At 36.9% G+C, this 20781-nt stretch overlaps 1 protein-coding gene across 9 annotated transcripts in view; it reads right to left on the bottom strand.

The window, feature by feature from the left end:
- Positions 1–20781, bottom strand: part of LOC135277808 (tolloid-like protein 1) — a 261404-nt gene that overhangs the window by 190684 nt on the left and 49939 nt on the right. Inside the window, exon 1 of one of the 9 annotated variants that reach the window (XM_064384066.1) lies at positions 19382–19408. The exons of the other annotated variants lie outside the window; for them this stretch is intronic. Coding sequence (XP_064240136.1) covers positions 19382–19403 — 22 coding nt within the window. The 5' untranslated portion in view covers positions 19404–19408. Of the gene's footprint in view, positions 1–19381; positions 19409–20781 lie in introns of those variants that run through there. 9 annotated transcript variants of the gene reach the window in all.

Below are 20781 nucleotides of genomic sequence, written 5' to 3'. Positions count from 1 at the left end.
ATGCAAGATATAGAACACTAAGTTCATAATAAACCCGGCATGAGGCATTAGTCACAACAAGAGGGTTAAGTGATATTCTGCATAGTCATCAGTAAGATTCAAAGCCCCCTTTTCCTGCCCCATACTAATAAGATTGGTAGCTTATATGATCAATAAGGATATTGGTGGCTTTTTCTCTGAAATTAGAAAACCACACCAAGAACAATATTTACAGATAATTTTGGGGTCCCCAACCAATGACCGGCTAGTTATTTGATCACTCTACAATGAAGCCTCAAAGTTTGCAAGATCCACCCACGCACATAGAGCTTCTGCTCAGATTTTCTGCACTTTACACTGAATATGATTGCATCATTAAGAACCATCAGATAACTGAGAAACATAACCAACTTTTAAAAAAGGCAAAACAAAGAGAGAAAAAGAATTCTGAGGAAACACAGAAAAAAAATCTAGGAAATCATAATCAATATTCACAAAGAGATATAATGACATTGCAACCATGAAACAAGAATAAGTGTTTTAAAAAGGTTTAAATGTAACTTGAAATAACTTATTAGAAGGGTAGTTTTAAAAAATTATCTACAGGTTGAGAAAGTCTACAGAAACAGTACAGAAAAAAAAGAGATTTTAAAAGGGAAATTCTAGGAACAGAAAACATTGTTTGGCAAGGGCCAAGGATAGGGAAAAGGACAGGGTACAAATGAGCACAGGGAATTTTTACCACGACTGTGGGGCAGTCAAATGACTATAATTTGTCAACATATCAAACTGTATGTTTAACAGGGGTGATTATACTTTTAAAAATGGTGTAAAGATGGAAAGTAGAAAAACAAAGATAAAAATAAGAAAATTCATCTAGAAGACCAAGCATTCAACTAAGGAGCTGTAAAATGAGAAAATCAAGAAAAGGAAGAGAAAATTTCAAAGAAATAATGGAAGAAAATCTCTCAAGCTGAAGCATGAGACTCTCTAGATAAAATGGTTCACCTGGTACCTAGGCCATTGAATGAATGAAGACCTGCACTAAGGCACCTGTATGAGAGATTTCAGAACACTGGGAATAAAATCAAGATCCTAAAAGCTCACCAAAAAGAGACAGAAATAAAAGAGAAACATTGAATAAAACATGAATCAGAATGGCTTTTGAAGTTTTACATAACATAAGATGCTAAAAAACAGTGGGATGGTACTTTCAAAATAAACAGAGAAAAACGCATCCACTCTACTATTTTATCTAGTCTATGAAAGGAACAAAACAAATGCTAAAAACCATAATTCAAAAAGCTTTTTCTAAAATACATATCAAATTGTGTATCCAAAGAGCACACAGTGTACCTGAAAGTATCAACTCAAAATGCCAACATTAATCAATAATCCAGGAAATTTTGAACCTTAAAGAAAAAGTAATCCTATGGATATCTAGATAAAAGGAGAATATGACATATTAAAAAAAAGAAATCATTTTCTTTGACAGCGATGCTTTTTTGAAGGGGAGGAAATATCAGAAAGTATAATTAAGATACCCAGAAAAATAAAAATGTGATTCAAAGATTTTATACCAAGTAAAACAGCCTTCAATATAAAGGATAAAAACTGTTTATAACATTAAGTAGATCAGAAAATGTGGTTGCTATTAGTCCTTCTTAAGGAATATACTGGAGAGCAAATTTCAAAAAAATCAAAATGAATTGCCTACAAACCGTCAAAATGACTACAGGATCAACAGAAGAAACTGTGCAGCACATTAAATTTAAAAAATCACTTGCAGAACAAAAATAAATGAGGATTAGAGAGAAGAAAATATTGTACGTGACAGCTATAAGCTCTGACAATTAAAAAGCAGCAGGTAATAGATGTGGCATATACAAAGACTTTATTTTGTTTTCAGTAAGCAGAAATGGTAGCAATAGTACTGGTATAGTTATTCTGGGAAAGTGTATGTGAAATGTGGGATAGAATCATTATGGAATATTCTAATTCTAACACCCCCTATGTCCTTGAGAGCCAAAGATAAATAAAGAGAATAACTAAAAACCCAGTAATCCAAAATTTGAATTGGAAGTATTTGAACAAACACATCAGGTTTTTCATTGTTAAAAATAAATAGATATGTCCTAGTTCTTCCAGTATAGACTAAGAAACAGTAATAAATGATAAATGAAGGGATTTTAGAGCATGAAGAAGGAAGAAATAAGAATAGAAGTAGCAGAAATTTGGGTATACATAATAATCTATTCTCTTTGTGTGTTTTATAAATCATATTTGATGAGTGAAACAAAAATTATAATGCCATCTCTGATAATTAAGATGATGATATTTAAAAGTAGGGAACACTAAAGAGACCTAAAGGAAGTAAGGTTGCTACATTTCTTTCTTTCTTTCTTTCTTTTTCGAGACGGAGTCTTGCTCTGTCACTCAGCCTAGGGTACAGTGGGGCCACCTCCGCTCACTGCAACCTCTGCCTCTCAGGTTCAAGCAATTCTCCTGCCTCAGCCTCCTGAGTAGCTGGGATTACAGGCACTGCCACCAAGCCTAGGCAAATTTTTTTTTTTTTGTAGAGAAGGGGTTTCACCATGTTGTCCAGGCTGGTCTTAAACTCCTGACCTCAGGTTATTTACTCGCCTCAGCCTTTCAAAGTTCTGGAATTAGAGATTACAGGCGTGAGCCACAATGCCTGGAAGGTTTCTACATTTCATTCAGTGTTGTAAAACATCAATACCAGTAGACCGTGATAAGTTACATATGTACACTGTAGTTGTTCTGGGAATTATATTGTAACTATACAAACAAATACAATCAAATTATACAAACAGATACAATCAAAAACAATATAAATGGCCATGCAGGGCTGTAATCCTAGTACTTTGGGAGGCCGAGCCAGGTGGATCAATTGAGGTCAGGAGTTCGACACCAGCCTGGCCAATCTGGCGAAATCCCGTGTCTACTAAAAATATAAAAATTAGCTAGGCATGGTGGTGAATGCCTGTAATCCCAGCTACTTGGGAGGCTGAGGCAGAAGAATCGCTTGAACCCAGGAGGTGGAGGTTGCGGTGAGCTGAGATCACATCAACTGCACTCTAGCCTGGGCAACAGAGTATTATTACATCTAAAAAAAAATTATACATATGTGTGTGTGTGTGTGTGTGTGTGTGTGTGTGTGTGTGTGTATATATATAAAGCAAAATGAATTTCTGATTAATTGCAGTGGGCTAGAAACATCAAATATTTTAAAGTATATAAATTAAAAAGAATGATAGAGTATCATCATTTTGCAACTCTCAAGGAATCAACAATCTTACAATCTTTCTAACCATTAAGTGTCAACAGCTGCTGATATTAAAAAAAAAAAAGTTAAAACTAGACATTATATGTGTCCTGATAAAACAACACACCACCACTCAAGAGATTAACTCAAATCTGATTACATCGCTTTTCAAACTGCCAACTGCTGGAAATATACAAGATAGAGGAACAGGTTGAATGCACTGTGAGTATCCAAGTCAGCAACTTCTAGATTAAGGTAAATTATACTAGTTAAAGGGTACAAGTACAAATTCTTCCTCAGACAGATTATAAGGGAAGAAAGCGATTGAAGGAGAACCTGTAGATTAAACTTAAAAGACATCAGATTTCTAAAAGGGGCCAGACTATAATGTGCAGGAATGAATGCAATTTTAGCTGATACAACCATAGAGAAAACTGGTTATTATAAAAATCAAGATTGTAGTTACATTTGAAGAATGGAAAAGGCCTCTGATCAAGGCAGGGCACATGGATAGCTTTTGCGGCCAGTGGAAATGTTCTTTCTTGGCTTGGGTGGTAGTTACACAGGTATTCAGCTTGTAATTCGCTAAGTACATGTTTTTTATTTTTTGTCTGTTTTCCTCCAACTGAGTTTTATTTTATAATACTAAGGTCTAAAAGGTTAAACATAGGTCATGTGTATTAAATTAGTGCCATAAAATTTATATACTGCTAGAGCAAAAGAGACAGATTCCAGACAGGTAATATCAACTCTATCAGCATACCTTCCCAAGTGAGTTCCTAAGGTAACTAAGCATTACTTATGTCTCACAAGATTTTCTGTCACAGAGGTATTTCTGGCATGATTAATTTACTGAGGCTTATTAACTTGAAAAGACATGGATGTTGATCTTAAACAGGTCTAAATTTTAATCCCAACTCCATTTTCCTTTAGTTTTGTGACTTAGCCTTTCTGATTTTCCATCTCCTTATGTGCAAAATGAGAGTAACCACTGTATATCATTATTTTAAAAATATTTTATATAAAGTGCCTAGAAGCAGTTAAGGCACTCAAGAAATATTATCTGCTATTCTGATTACAGAAATTCCTTTTATAATTCTGGTATTCACTTTAACAAAATAACAGACCCCAAAATACTGACTCTCCCCAGCAGTATTCTATAACAAAGAAAACACAGATCTTTGGTTCAGATTAATTAATTCAGATTAATTTTTACTCCAAATTCTATGATTGGCTTACAGGTATTTTTAATCAATAAGAAATGTTACAGTTATCTTTTTATTATGGAATCCTGTGGCCATTGTGACAAACATGTTAAAATGTATCAGCTTCCTGAAGCCTCTAAGGAACTTAGTGAAGGCCACCAGGAGACAGGTTAGAGGTGATCCAGGGAGTCTGTTGGAATTAAATCAACCCAGGTGTTAAAGAAAGAACGTGGTACAGAATACGAAGAAAATCTGTTCCTTCACCTCTGGCCTTTTCTCTTTAAGTGAACCTCTTTCTCACTGCCATCAGCACACTGGGACATTTCCTGAAACCTGGATGTCAGGTTTTGGTGTCTGATTTGTAAACACGACTTTCTGTAATACTTACAAAATGTTCTATCACCATTTTCCAACTTCTGGTTGTCAGGATAAATGTAGTCAGTTTAAGTCACGTATGAAAGGCTAGAGATTAATATTCAAAAACATCATTGTATTTTATTCCCGTTTCTTCGGTTATAAAAAGTGTTTCCCAGCAGACATTGTGTGCTTAGAAAGGGAGGATGAATGTCACCAACAGAAGGTGGATGAGACACAGGGGAATTTCCAGCAAAACAGAAAGGAGAACTAAAAGGAGCTCGTAACAACTTGAAGAATAAGAGGAACAGCAGAGAACTCATTCAAATGTGTCCCAGCTCCCACATCACGTGTTGAAATGGTGAAGGTTGCCTGGGAGGGGAGCTGGCTCAGACATGCTGGAAGAAAAGTAGAAAGTGGAGAGCGCTTGAAAATCTGGGAGGGAAGTGTCTGTGGAGCGGACCTGCTACGAGGTCGTGTGGTCATGTCAGAATAAAAAGACAGGGCTACTGTTCTAGGTAAGAAGGGATCCAAGCTACCCCTCCCTGCCCTCCCCAACTCCCATAAGGCAAAGATGACATTTGGGATACTTCTCCAAGCCCTGTGCAGGAGGCAGAAGGTAGGTGACACAACTGGATAAAATTTCCAAGGATGGTCACTGCAACAGAGTCAAATTGGTTCTGAAATTAATGGCAGCCAGGATGGAATAGACTGCAGACCTCGAGATGTGCAATGACAGTGACAGTCTGTGCAGTCTGCCTAAGCTGGGGCACACACCCATCAACCCTGATTTCCATAGCGAACAGTACTAGCACAACACCAGACTCATCACCCCCCAGGGAAGGCCAGAGAGAAACTGGAGAACAAGACTCAGATCTGAGGCTTCCTCTCTCCACAAGACCATGATGTCACAGGACGACTCTGCCCGCTTTGTACCCAAATAACATCTCAGGGAGTGTCTGGAGGGGAAACTGATCTGACAGGGAAGTGAACTTACTGAACAATTATGCAAAATGAGGCAGAGATAAGTTGATGCTTTAAGTACCCGTTACTGCAATCAACACCACAAGCAGCAAACAAAGCTTCAAAAATACATGTGATAGGCCAGAACATTGGTTTTGCACATATAGTAAAGTACAAAGTTGTGATGTCTCATGCAAGAGTATTTTGAGCAAGTTCATATACTTAAAGATGCTTTAACTTTCTAATGGGAAGCTGTAAATATATATCCTGGTAACATAAGCATCTTATGTATAGCTGATGAGAGTGGTATTATATCCTGCTGGAATTTACTCTGCAGCTTAAAAGCTCTTTTCTGTGCATCAAACAATTCAATATCACAATTTATTCCACAGTTCAGCAAATTTATTATATCCGAGGAAGTTTAAATGGTCAAATCAATGCATACCAAACAGAAGGCTTTATTTGCAGAGTCAAGAAAACAAGGAATGCAACTGACTTTAGGTGTTGTTTTAAAATACTTTTCTGAGGAGTAATTCCAAATCTTTTCAATAGCAACAGCTTACAAACAAACTCAAAAAAAAAAAAAAAGGAAATCTGAAGTTTAAATGTCAGAACATCCTATTAAAAGCAGTACTAACTTCTTATTCTGTCTTCATTTCTAGCTCCATGACTGAGCTCCATCCTCATATGCACAGTTATTGCGGATGCTAACGGGCATTCCCAATCTGAAAGATTTATAAGCCATCCTTATTCACTAGCCTGCCTTTTGCTTGACGTAAACAGTTGCAGAGGTAGAACTTTGCAAAAATGATGGTAATCAGGAATGAGAAATACTTTCTGTTAAAAATACCTAATGTAGATGATGGGTTGATGGGTGCAGCAAACCACCATGGTACATGTATACCTGAGTAACAAACCTGCACGTTCTGCACATGTACCCCAGAACTTCAAGTGTGTGTGTGTGTGTATTTATACACACACACATAACATAGCCCCTGCCCTCAAGGAGTTTAGCACATATAAGTTTAAGAAGTTTATAGCAGAGAACAATGGTTGGAAAACTATGACTCACAGGGCAGCTGCCAGCTTTGCAATAAACTTTTACTGAAACACACACACACACACACACACACACACACAAAGAAATACTTCCTATCCACACAACATTGTTTAATCAACTGAGAATCTCTCAGTATAAAGAAACAACCTGGAAGAGATGGTGATATATGGAACAAATTAAACAACATTTTCAGAGTTAAAAGCATATAGTACGTGTCAAATAGCTGAAACAGCAGTGCTGTAGGTTCAAAAATGTGGGGTGGGGTGAATCTCATGACTGTGGACTGCCTAATTAGGAGATCTTCTGATTTTTATTGCCTCTGGTGGTATTTTTTAACCTTTGCTTCTTACCTCTTTTCATTCTATCCCTTGTGCGTTCTCAGGACAAATTCCAGAGTAGGCAAAGAAGTGGTGTGACATACTGAACTGCAAACATCTGCTCATCACCTGCTCCCAAATGTCCAACCATCACCTGGCTTTCCTTCAAAGGAAAGTCCCCACTAGGGCTTCTCCTCACAGCCAAACTCTAAGTCACTCACCTGACCTCCTTTCTAATCAGCTTAGCATAAGCTTCTACTTTACTACTAAAAACCATACATGTCTGCTTATCAATTATCAAGTCACCTGCTAAGAACTGGTCTTTGCCTCAGGCCACTTCCTCTTTGTGAAAACGTGGTACCTTGAAATGAGTTGCTCTGTGGAGAACTACCCTGTGCAGTATATGAAGTTAATCATTGCAATCTCTCATCACATCTGAATTTTTTAACTTTAAAGGAGGAGAAAAATAAGCCCAAAAGAAACCTAACTGTATCAATAGGCATAGAATAAGCTTGAGAACATTTAATTAGGCTCAGAACTGAAAACTATCAAATTATCTATTCAAGATAACCCTCCTATGCTATTAAAGCTTTTCTATATCTTTTTTTTTTTTTTTTTTTTTTTTGAGACGGAGTTTCGCTCTTGATACCCAGGCTGGAGTGCAATGGCGCGATCTCGGCTCACCGCAACCTCCGCCTCCTGGGTTCAGGCAATTCTCCTGCCTCAGCCTCCTGAGTAGCTGGGATTACAGGCACGCGCCACCGTGCCCAGCTAATTTTTTGTATTAGTAGAGACGGGGTTTCACCATGTTGACCAGGATGGTCTCGATCTCTTGACCTCGTGATCCACCCGCCTCGGCCTCCCAAAGTGCTGGGATTACAGGCTTGAGCCACCGCGCCCGGCCTCATTTTCACTCCTTTAGTTATGGAATGCAGTAAATGCCTTGGCTTTATGATCTCAAGACATATAATTATTTGTTTATATCCATAAACCCATGAAGTAAATTACAAACGATATTTTACTAGTTGTGTTTCTTACAAATTATATTCTTCAAATTTATTTACAACAACAAAACACATAATCTGTGAAACAGAGATAACAATTATCCTACTTTAAATGGTTGCTGAAAAAAGAAATGTAAAAGTACTTAGAACAGTGCTTAACACCCAAGGAGCACTTTAGAAGCATTTGCTATTGTTATTGTTATTTATTCATTTCCCTAATACAACAAATAACATAATACTCAAAGTCACTTTACAATCACCGTACTACATATATGCATATGTTTTTTTTTCTGGAGTGCTTATAAATCATAAGAAATGTTTCTTTTGTCAGTTTGCTGAGAATGATGGTTTCCAGGTTCATCCATGTCCCTAACCATCATTCTCAGCAAACTGACACAAGAACACAAAATCAAACACCACATGTTCTCACTCATAGGCAGCTGTTGAACAAGGAGAACACATGGACACAGGGAGGGGAGCACTATACACGGGGGTCTGTTGTTGGGGAGTGGGGGGGACAGCGGGGGGGTGGGGAGTTGGGGAGGGATAGCATGGGGAGAAATGCCAGATATGGGTGAAGGGGAGGAAGGCAGCAAATCACACTGCCACGTATGTACCTATGCAACAACCTTGCACGTTTTTCACATGTACCCCAAAACCTAAAATGCAATTAAAAAAAAAAAAGAAATGTTTCTTTTGACATTATTTCAACAGTTGCATTTTTAAAGAATTTTTCAAGTATTATAAAGCAAATACCATGAAAAGAAACTATTTATGTTATCACTTTTTCAAAAGAGAAGAATTTCATTTGTCTGGGTGAAAAATGATCTCAATTGCAGAAATTTGTTTTTGTTTTAAAAAGGTGTTTCTTTAACAGAGGAGTCAGTAAACTTTCTCTGTAAAGAGCCAGGTAGCATATATTTTATTTTAGTCTTTGTGGACCATACATTCTCTATTGGAGCTACTTCACACTGCCCTTGTGAAACAAAAGCAGTCCCAGACTACATGTAAATGAATGTGGTTCTGTTTCAGTAAAATTTTAGCTCTCCTTGCTCTAAAGCGTGCAGTAAATGATTATTCATCTAGAAAGCAAAATCTATCGAACAATAAAAGAATGTAAATTACCACATGTTATATAATAAACATTTTTTAGGAACTCAGAATACTTTAAATTCTCATATATCATACTTAAGATTGATTATCCAGTATTTGTTCATTAAAACCTCCCTACTACTACTGCTGAAGGTCTATACACATACCAGAGGGAAAAGTGGTGTCCACTATGCAGTGTTTATACCTCCCCCTCCTCTCACCAGACTAATAAAGCCAGCTGAGCTCCAGTGATTTCTGGGAGAATGCACCCAGACCTTGATTTCTGAACATTCCCCCTTAGCTCAATCCAGATTAAAAAGTATTGGCTTAATTTAGTGGCCAAATTAGTAAAGCTGTACCAATTCAACTCCAGCCAAGTCTGCTCTTTTCTGGGATATTTATTAGGCTAAGTGAAGTTGTGACAAATTCATAGCAAACGGTTAGTTGATCATGAATTTTGGTTTCTGATGGGGAAAAAAAATAAAAGAAGTTGCCAAATGTCAGGCTACTTCAAATTTAATCATATAAACAAGGAATGAGCTGATATCAAGAGTGGAAAAATACTTCGCGGTATAGAACCTTTTTCTTCTCACATAGTCTGCAGACATTACTTCATAAGTCCTGAGCAATGAACAGCAGATATTATTAGATTTATTTCTAGAAAGAAGTTCAGACATCAAGAAATAATGGGTCACAAAAAGTCATCTGCTTGGCTGGAAACAGAAGTCATATTTCCTGAACTGTCTTTAAGTCACAGTGATATCTACTACAAAACTTCTTTGTGTATCCAGATATTTCTAAAGGAAAGCCACAGAAACTCCCTTCTCCCTTAACTTAAACTCCCTTCTCCTGAGAAGTCAGATTTGCTGAGGGAAAGCTCAGGCAAAATTAATCTACTTCTTTAAACAATAGAAAGATGAATTTCTCTCAGAATACACCGTTTCCTTCTGTGACATACTCTAAGCTGACTTTCATGGCTACCAAAAAAAATCCTGTTGGTGGCTTAGGGCACACTATGAACCTTTTGTTAAACAATGCTGAGCAGCATTTAATTGCCCGAAGCCAAAAATTGTCAGATTGTACCAGAAGTCTTGGCGCTATGTCTGCCATCAACTTCTCTCCTTAGTATAGAAGGGCTCAATAGGATGGCCTGACACTTGGTTCACCTGTTTGTGAATTAAATCAGCAATTTTAATTACCTAAATCCACTGCCCCAACGAAGCTATTAAAATTCAAAAGTACGTCAAGAAAATTTGATGAGGAAAATAAAACCAGGCACTTTTTAAAAACTTGGATTCGTTGTACCTGAACTTGCTGCATCACAAGTCTAGTATAAACAGTGAGGCACCAGTTAAGACAAGCAAAGCAGGAGAATGAAGTTCGAAGGAATCTTGGGACTATAACTCAGGCTGTCTGTGCTTGTGATGCACACACATCGTAGAGGAGTGAACAGCTAAAGTGTAAGAGCAATGGCTAGACGGTAATGTCTATGTTTCAAGGCTTGAGATTCTTTTGGAAATTTTTGATATGTTAAAGCAATACAAAAAGAATATTTTTATTCAGTGATCTTCATGTTCCAGACATAGAGAAGCTTTCGATATTCCAGAACATCCCAGGGCGTTTTGTAATTCTGAGCTTTTGCTTTTGCTTTTGCTGTTCCTTTTGCCTGAAATGCTCTTCCTCCTTTTCTCCTGGCAAATCCCTACTCTCCTCCGACAGCCAATTCAAATTCCATCCTCTCTCAGAGGACTTCTATAGTGGCTTTCCTACCTTGTTCTACTGTAGAACTTTCATCACACTTTCATTAGAACTGTTACCACAATGTATGGTTACTTCTGTGTAATTTACATGCCTGTTATCTCCCCAACTAAATTCAGGCATTTAGAAATCAGGAACTACGTCTTCTGTATCATGTGAATCTTAGAACGGAGCACATTGCCTGACACAGTAGATGCTCAATCAGGTTTAATTAATGATTTCGCCAACTTAGACCTCATTTAATTCTGACTTTCAGAAACAAATAAATGAAAGCATGAGTGACATGCCCAAGGTCATACAGTTACAATGCATGGCTTTCGACTCCCTTTCCACTATGTACAAAACCACCCTGAGAAATTACTGTGAAAAGATTACAATTAGCATAAAACAGAGAAACACTTACTGATCTCCCTACCAAGTGACACATACCTGTTGAAGAGGAAGGGAAAAAGAAAGAAAGGAAAGAAAAAGGAGATAAAGAAGAAACTAAACTGGAAATAGTCCCAGAACAAGGGGGTCTCCACCTCAGCCCTACTGTTATTTTGGACAAGATAATTCTTTGTCATGGAGGGCTTTCCTTTGCATTGTGGGTTATTTAGCCGAATCTCCAGCCTCTGCTTATTAGATGCCAGTAAAATACACTCCACCCCCAATTATGACAACCAAAAAATGTCTCCAGACATTGCTTTATGTCCCCTGGGGGCAAAATTGCTCCTGGTTGGGAGTAACTTCCCTAGATGAACAATCTTAGAGGAGATAATCTTCCACATTACTTCAAGCAAAGTAGCAATTAATTAACATGTGTGGTACACTGGCTTCAAACTAATACTCTCATATTAAGCATAGAAGCCAGAACCTGAAATGCCTAATCCTCTTACATTTTTATTAATCTGTTTTATTAAAAACAACGATGTTGTCACTTGGTCTATGGCTGCTAATGCAACAGCTAAAGGAAAAAACACTACAACTTCCAGCTCATACAAAACTTAAACACATTTAACAAGTTCTAAAGGTAATCTAAATAATTTTTACTTTTAAACTTGCTTAAAGTTCCTTGCTCAGTATTAAACATAAGAACCAGAAATTCGTTATTACTGTACAACATCACCTAAGGAAATAAAATTACTAAGAGAGTAATTGAATGTCCTTCACATGCTTTTAGTATATATCTTCCAAAAGCTATCTCTTCTTTTAAGGTACGTAAAGCTTTCCAATTGAGATTTTTATACATATATGTGCATTTTCGGAATTTGGGATTTCCTCTCTTTAACCCTTAAAATTACTTCATAATTTGCATAATTCTATTCTAGTTTCTAAATATGCAGCATAACATTAAATTCACATTTCAGGGCTGCAGGAACAAACATGAATAGTCAATGGCCAGAGCTATTACTTTCTATTTTTGAAAAAGAAGCCGAGATTGGCCTTGAAGAAAGGAGTAACATTAAACTACTATATTTTATTCATCTAGATTCATCTGGTACAATAAAACTTTATCATTATAAGTAGATACAGTCCAAAACCACCGTTGTTAAATAGCACAGACCAGGAGCTTCCATTACTGCACAGTTAATGAAATGGCAGAGTAGCCGGTAAAGCTAGCTGGCTGGGAATTCTTGGAGTCTGGCTTCCAGCTCCTGGCTTTGGTGTAGCACCACTGGGTAGCAACTGTCCTCTCTGGCCTAAATATCAATGAAGATGATACCTGGCAGTAATGCCAGCTTTGATGGCCAAGAAACAGCAGCAGGGACACATAGAACTCAAGTGATTTTATCACTAGATAGTGCAAATTAAACCCAAAAGGTACTTAAGACAGAGGACGCGCCCCTCTGTTCTGCTTCCTGAAGACAGAGTAATCTCCTATTTCCCAACCGCATCACCCTCCTCTGTAGTCTTCCCGTCCCCATAAGATAAGAACCTTAACCAGAGGATGCGAACACACTGAAAATTATACTACATCCAAATTCTATTTCTCATGGAAGTTTTAACATTCACTTGTGTGTTTAAAAGGCTTTTAAGAGAAGTGTCATGACTCCAAGTGTGAAGTTTTTAACCAGAAATCTTTCCCATCCTAGTTTCTCCTTCCTCTGTATGGTCATAAATCTGAATGAATGTGTCAAAAAATAGATAGATGGACAGAAACATTTTTTGGTATAGTACTTCTATTTCAATCCATACTTTCCAAAATTTCAGTCTTTCATTTAAATTGAATTTTTTTCCTAGCCAAAAATCTTGTTAAGTACCATAGAAACAGTTCCTATACAGGCATACCTGGGAGATATTGCAGATTTGATTCCAGACCACTGTAATCAAGTGAATGTCACAATAAAGTAAGTCACACAAACTGTTTTGTTTCCCAGTGCATATAAAAGTTACACTGTGCTGTAGTCTATTAAGTGTGCAACAGCATTATCACTAAAAAATAATCTATATGCCTTAATCTAAAATTACTTTATTTCTAAAAATGGCTAACAGTCATTTGAGCCTTTAGTAAAGAGTAATCTTTTTGCTGATGGAGGGTCCTACCTCAGTGTTCATGACCGCTCACTAATCAGGGTGGTGGTTGCTAAAGGTTGGGGTAGTTGTGGCAATTTCTTAAAATAAGACATGGAATTTGTCACATCAATTGACTCTTTCCCAAAGAATTTTTCTGTATCACACTATTCTGTTTGATAGCATTTTACCCAAAATAGAACTTCTTTAAAACTTGAAGTCAGTCTTCTCAAACCCTGCCACTGCTTTATCAAGTAAATTTATGTAATTTACTTGATAAACTAAATTTTTTGTTGTCATGTCAACAATGCTCCAAACATCTTCACCTGGAGTATATTCTATCTCAAGAAACCCCTTCCTTTGCTCATCCATAAGAAGCAACTCCTTATCCATTCAAGTTTTATCATGTGATTACAGCAAATCAGTCACATCTTCAGGTTTTACTTCTAATTCTTTTCTTGCTATTTCCATCACACCTGCAATTACTTCCTCTACTAAAAATCTTGAATCCTTCAAAGTAATTCATACGAGTTGGAATTAACTTCTTCCAAATCCTGTTAATGTTGATATTTAGATCTCCTCCCATGAATCTCAATATTTATAATGGCATCTGAAATGGTGATTTTTTTTTTTCAGGGTCTCACTCTGTCACCAGGCTGGAGTGCAGTGGTGTGATCTTGGCTCACTGCAACCTCTCCTCTCAGGTTCAAGTGATTCTCCTGCCTCAGCTTCCAGAGTAGTGGGGACTATAGGCATGAGCCACCACATCTGGCTAACTTTTGTATATTTAGTAGAGACGGGGTTTCACCATGTTGGTCAGGATGGTCTCAATCTCTTGACCTCATGATCTGCCCGCCTTGGCCTTCCAAAGTGCTGGGATTACAAACATGAGCCACTGTGCCAGGCCAAGGAATGGTGAATTCTTTTCAGAAGGTTTGTTTACTTTTCTCAGACCCAACTCCATCAGAGGAATCACTATGGCAACCATAGCCATACAAAATGTATTTCTTAACCAATAACACTTGAAAGCCAAAATTGCTCCTCTGTGAGATGCAGAATAGATGTTGTGTTAGCAGGCATGAAAACAACATTAATCTCCATGTACATTTCTTTCAGAGCTCTTGAGTGACCAGATACATTGCCAGTGAGCAGTCATATTTTGAGAAGAATTTTTTTTTTTGGAGCAGTAGGTCTCCACAGTGAACTTAAAATATTCAGTAAACCATGCTATAAACAGGTGTTCTGTAACACCGGGTTTGTTGTTCAATATGTAGAACACAGGCAGAGTAGATTTAGCATAATTGCTAAGAGCCTTAGAATTTTCAGAATAGTAAATAAGCATTGACTTTATCTCAAAGTCATTAGCTGCATTAGTTCCTAACAAAAGAGTCAGCCTGTTTTTTGAAGCTTCGAAGTCATGCATTGACTTCTCCTCTCTAGCTATGAAAGTCCTAAATGGCATCTTCTTCCAGTAGAAGGGTGCTCCACCTACATTGAAAATCTGTTGATTAGTGTAGCCACATTCATCAGTGATCTTAGCTAGATTTTCAAAATAACTTGTTGCAGCTTCTACAAAAGCATTTTCTGCTTCACTTTGCACTTTCAGATTATGGAGAAGGCTTCTTTCTTAATCCTTCTGAGCTAATCTCTGCTAGCCTCCAACATTTCTTCCGCAGTTTCTTCATCACACTCAGCCTTCGTAGCCTTGAATAGAATTAAAGCCTTCTTCTGGATCATGCTTTGGCTTAAGGGATTGTTGTGGTTGATTGATCATCTATCCAGTAAATTGTCTCCATATCAGAAATAAAGCCATTTTGCTTTCTTATCATTCATGTGTTCACCAGAGTAGCACTTTTAATGTTCTTCAATTACTTTTCCTTTGCATTCAAAAGTTGGCTAACTCTGTGGCCCAAGAAGCCTAGCTTTTGGCCTATCTTGGCTTTGGACATACTATCCTCAGTAAGATTTATCATTTCTAGCTTTTGATTTAAAGCGAGATATGTGAGACTCTTGCTTTCACTTGAACATATAGAGGCCAATGTTGGGTTATTAATTGGCCTAATTTCAGTATTGTTATGTCTCATATAATAGAAAGACCCAAGGAAAGGAGAGTGACTAGAAAAGGGTTAGTAAGTGGAACAATCAGAAGACACACACAACGTTGACAATGTTGTCTGTCTTATATGGGCATGGCTCATGGTGCCCCAAAACAATTCCAAGATTAGCATCATACATCATTGATCCCAGATCACCATAACAGATACAATAATAATAGAAAAGTCTGAAATATTGTGAGAATGACCAAAACGTGACACAGAGACATGAAGTAAGCTCGTATTGTTAGAAAAATGGCATTGGCACAGAGTTGCCACAAACATTAAGTTTCATTAAAAAATGCAGTAGCTGTGAAGCGTGATAAAGCAAAGTGCAATAAAACCAGGCATACCTATATTTCAGATGCACTTTCCTATTACTATTATATTACTACATTACTTTATTCAAAACTTTGAATCTTCGGCAGATAAAATGTTGATAATCTCTTACAAAAAGCAATGTCTGATTATTGACTAAGACTTAAAAAAATTTTGCTATGGTTTGAATACCTGATGATTTATAAAGCCCCATTTTTAAAGAAAAAAATTACATTTTCCCTAGGGATTACTGCATATAATTGTAGTATTTATGTATGTGCAGAAGTTCCTGGGTGGCATGTGGGGGTCTAAACTCAGCCCAATTTCAATTCCCAGACAAACTGAAAAGTGCTTTATAATTCTTTGGCTCAGAAGGGGCACATTTTTTGTAATGTTTCCAAAGACAAGTACAGGCAAGCTAATGATATTTCTACCTGAGAGACAGAGGTACACTATAGCAGCTCGATAGCCACTCAAATGCAGAAATCAGGTAAACAAAGAAATCTCAAGGAATCAGAGACTGATTTTCCCAAATCTTGTGCTGGGTACCAGATCCTAACCCTCAGTAAGATTCCATCTAAATATCATAGTACAAAATTTTCAGTGTTTCCATATATATAAATTCTGATAATCATAAGATAATACTCACAAATAGTCCAAATATCTGAATATTCTGCTTTTAACTTTTATGTTTTTATCAAATACTAGTCTCTTTTCACAGGAGGGAAAATTTGAGAATTCAAAGTGGCACATGAATCATCTTTGAGTTGATATTACTTACGATTGATATGCCTGAGATTTTACAGTGTCATGTAAAGACTTGTAAGTCTGAATAACTCATTCTAAAATCTTGGGGTAGGAGAACAGAAAAGAAGTAAGCAAAGGAAGAACAAAGAGACATGGGAAGAAAAAGGATGATTATAATAAAGACATGAAGGAAGGAGAATAATAGAGAAGAAGCAACCCCAATTTTCTGCCTTAGGGTAATAACAGAACGGCAAACAATGGCCATGGAAATATTGAGCTTTCTAAACCACTCTTTCAACTAGAGGTTTCAAAAACAAACAACCAATAACAAAGAATCACAGCAAGTATTTGATGCTAATAAGTTTTAATAGTTTCAAAACAGATACTCCTCTCAAGTTTTTGCTGTTTAAACTATGAATGCCAAAATAAATGAGTCCTTACCTCCTGATACCCATTCACTTTTGGCTTTTTTTCCCTTCCCAGTGTTCTTGGCATAGGTCAACTGGTGAACACTCATACCCTGAGTTCCAGAGCCCTAGTCAACTTTTCTGAAATAAGCCCTGAAAAGGTACAGCCTGGTAAAATCAGTTTTATTTCTCTCTCATCCAAGTCTTCCCCTAATCTCCCACCTAAAATTCACCTTTGCTATTTTTGTTATAATTCAGGTTTCTCCGTATTTCTTCTGATGCTCTGTTTACTTTCCTTTCTGTGCATTACTTTTCTACATTTCTGCTCTTTCTTGAGTTACTTTATTCTAGACAGGTAGTGATGCAATTTGTAAATTAAAAGAAAAAAACTGTAAATGGTATGACATAGACAGCTAAAGGTTTTCAAACCACAGAACAGTCTCAGATGAAGTGTGACTATACACACCTGTCAACACTACCTGTAGTTTTATCACTTCTTGGGGACCAAAGAGTGCTTTTCCTGTTTCTGGTCCAGCAGCTTAGAAATTCACCTTGTATAACTATAAGACATCAAGGGAAAGGTTTTAAAAATACTTTATACAAAATCTGCCAGAATAACTAAGTGATATAACACTGAGAAAGAAGGGTCCCCAGGATATAGAGCTTATGGTCAGGAGATAAACAGAAAAATCTTTCCAACTTTGGAAAGCAGGAAAAGTTGGAAGAAACAGTGTTGAGACAGAAAGAGAAGGAAGGAGGAGAAGCTAAAGAAAAGGGGACAAGAGACTGATGCAAACAGTTTGATTCCAGGATACACCACAGTAACTGAAGCTACTCTGCATGTTGATGTTGCTATGCCATGCATTTTGGCCCATTCTATATTAATTACCTTGTTTCTTGCTTTAAACAAAGTACATATATAAAAAAGACAACTATCTCTAAGGTTGTCGAATAAAATATCCCGGTTATTGTAAAAGTTTTGTTCTAAATGTTGCATCCAAAAGAATAATGAATTTTATATAGCTTGTTATACTTAGCAAGGCAGTTTCACATATGCCATATGTAATCTCATTTGGGCTCCGGGAGGGTAGGCAGGGCAGGTTATCAGATGTGATGCTGAAAGAACTTAAATGACACTGTAGCAATCAAGGGAGTCTGAACTGAAAGTATACCTGAAGCCTTTTAGCTGTATGTTCCACACTCTGCCTAATACTCATGATTTGCAAGATAGATTCATGTGTTACAAGATAGATTCAACTAAGGAAAGTACTATTTGTAAAACATTCGTTCATATAATATTCGTTGCCCAAATTTATCTAATTAGATCTAAGCCATGAAAGAGGAAAAAACATTAAGCTAATTTGAACCTTTACTTACTGTGGACCTTTGTTTTCCCTCCTATTCAAATTATCACAATTTTACACAAAATGTTCTAAAGTTCAATGGTACTAAAGAAATGATCTTCACATAATCTCCAAACACCATTACCATTTAACTTATAAACAAAAAAAATATATTTGAAAAGAGATTTAGATCCTCAGGATTTGAGGAGAATCAAATTTGATGGGATTATAATATTTTCTATTCTTTCATTACTTTCTCATCTATCTCTGTTTTTAAAAAAATTCCATCTTAATACAAGCATCAAGTTGTAACTCCATTATGTTGCCTTATAGGAAAAACCGAATTATAGTCCCCTGCAATTTCTCATGAATAAACATTATTTCTACATTTCTATTGTCCATTTGTGTACATGGCAAGTATTTTCTGATACAATTTACTGAACTGTTACTTTCGAGAATTATTACATGATTGGGAGTTCATGGAACAACATCATTATATGGGTGGAAAGCTGTATTAAGCAACACTGCTCAACATTTCTCTCACTCCAGCAAAATTAGAACGATTCTCAAAGTTATGAATGTTTCACCTTTGCCCACACATGTATTTCTGCCTGACAAAAAAAAGCTCTCTACTTAGCTATAAAGTCCAAGAAAATTTTAAATTAGACTAAGTTTTCTCTTAATTGATGTCAATTTTCAAAGCAACTCCAATGTCCTCAAAGTACTATTTTCATGGAATTGAAAATATCAATGAATAACTCTAAGAACATTATGCTTTTCACAGGAGATACATGGCATTTATTACTTGAGGAACACTTCAAAGTTTTATTTTAGGTCAATGGCAGTATTTGGGGGTATGACGATGACATAAAACACATTGGAAATAGCTATTTATATGGCTGACGTCATACAGACCTCAGTCACTGAAGGGATTTAGCCCCCCAAATTAGGAAGTCACTTACATTGACTCTGACCTCCCCTCATGAGAAGTCCAGGTGCTTCTTCTTGAACTTCAAGGGCTCGGGCAGCCCAGGCATTGCCCCAACACTGCTTAGAGCAGTGGTCAGTCTGGAAGTAAAGAAGCACAGTAGTATCCCAGAGTGAGTGTTTTAAACAAGGCCTGCAAGAGGCACTAATACTGCATCCATGTCTGGCCACATGCCATTTCACACTACATTATCCCACCACAGCAAGTGGTGGCGATGAAAATCCAGAATAAGCTGTATTTATCCAAAGAATGTATCATAAGTATTGTCATTCATTTGGAAGTTAAGTCTTGATGTCGTGATAATATTACAACTCCATATACAAATTAATTATGGAATACACAGAAAGTCAATTAATTATATATATACCATATGAATTATATTGTCTATAAATAAGAACAACATTTTAATAATATCATAAAATATGAAAACTTAAATTATTAAGTTCCAATTATAAAATATATTGATTTTTGTTTATTCTTCCATCTTATTTTAGTTTTTGAGGCAGGGTCGCATTCTGTCACCCAGGCTGGAGTGCAGTTGTGTGATCACCACTTACTGCAGCTTTGACCTCCCAGGCTGAAGTGATCCTCCTGCCTCAGCCTCCCAAGTAGTTGGGACTACAGGTGCATGCCAACACACCTGCCTAATTTTTTTTTAAATTTTTTGTACAGGTGGGGGTCTTCCTATGTTATCCAGGCTCATCTTGAACTCCTGGGCTCCACTGATTCTCCTACCTCGGCCTTCCAAATTGCTGGGATTACAGGTGTGAGCCACTGTGCCTGGCCTATTCTTCCATCTTTTTGGAAAACATAATACATACCTTAAACTAAAATTAGTCTAATACACATATATTCCATTATTACTGAATAAAGTACAATATAATTTAATTAATACATAGTGCATAAGATTTAAAGTAACCAACTAGAAATACCACAGGGTTTTCTCCTGAACCACAGAAGAACTCTATTTACAGAGCAGTTTGACTAGTCCAGTTCAGGTACACTGGAGCTACGCCAGGGTCTTCACTTACTCTCCAATGTTTCAGGAAAAGCAAATGTGTGATTTTCTGGGGTCATCCACCAAAATCGGGCTTAGCTACACCTGATGCTCCTACTCCAGTGGTTTTGGGGACCCTCACAAACTCAAAATAAAAAACATAAACTGGAAGAAATGAAAATGAAATTGTCATGGGAGAGGGGAGAAGCCACTGTTTAAGGGGAGACCAAGATGCTGTTTCAATTCCAAAGATAAACAGCTCTATGACTTTACCAAGAGTTAGAGTAGTGATCTGTTTCCTCCTGAAACAGTGGCAAAAAAAAAAAAAAAAAAAAAAAATCGGAAAATGATTTTATAATTGATATCACGGTAGAATC

Source organism: Aotus nancymaae, unplaced genomic scaffold (assembly GCF_030222135.1).
Source record: "Aotus nancymaae isolate 86718 unplaced genomic scaffold, 86718_ANA_hifiasm-v0.15.2.pri h1tg000033l, whole genome shotgun sequence".
NCBI classification, from domain to species: Eukaryota; Metazoa; Chordata; class Mammalia; order Primates; family Aotidae; genus Aotus; species Aotus nancymaae.
Note: the sequence above shows the minus strand (reverse complement) of the source record. Positions and strands in the feature narration are given on the sequence as shown.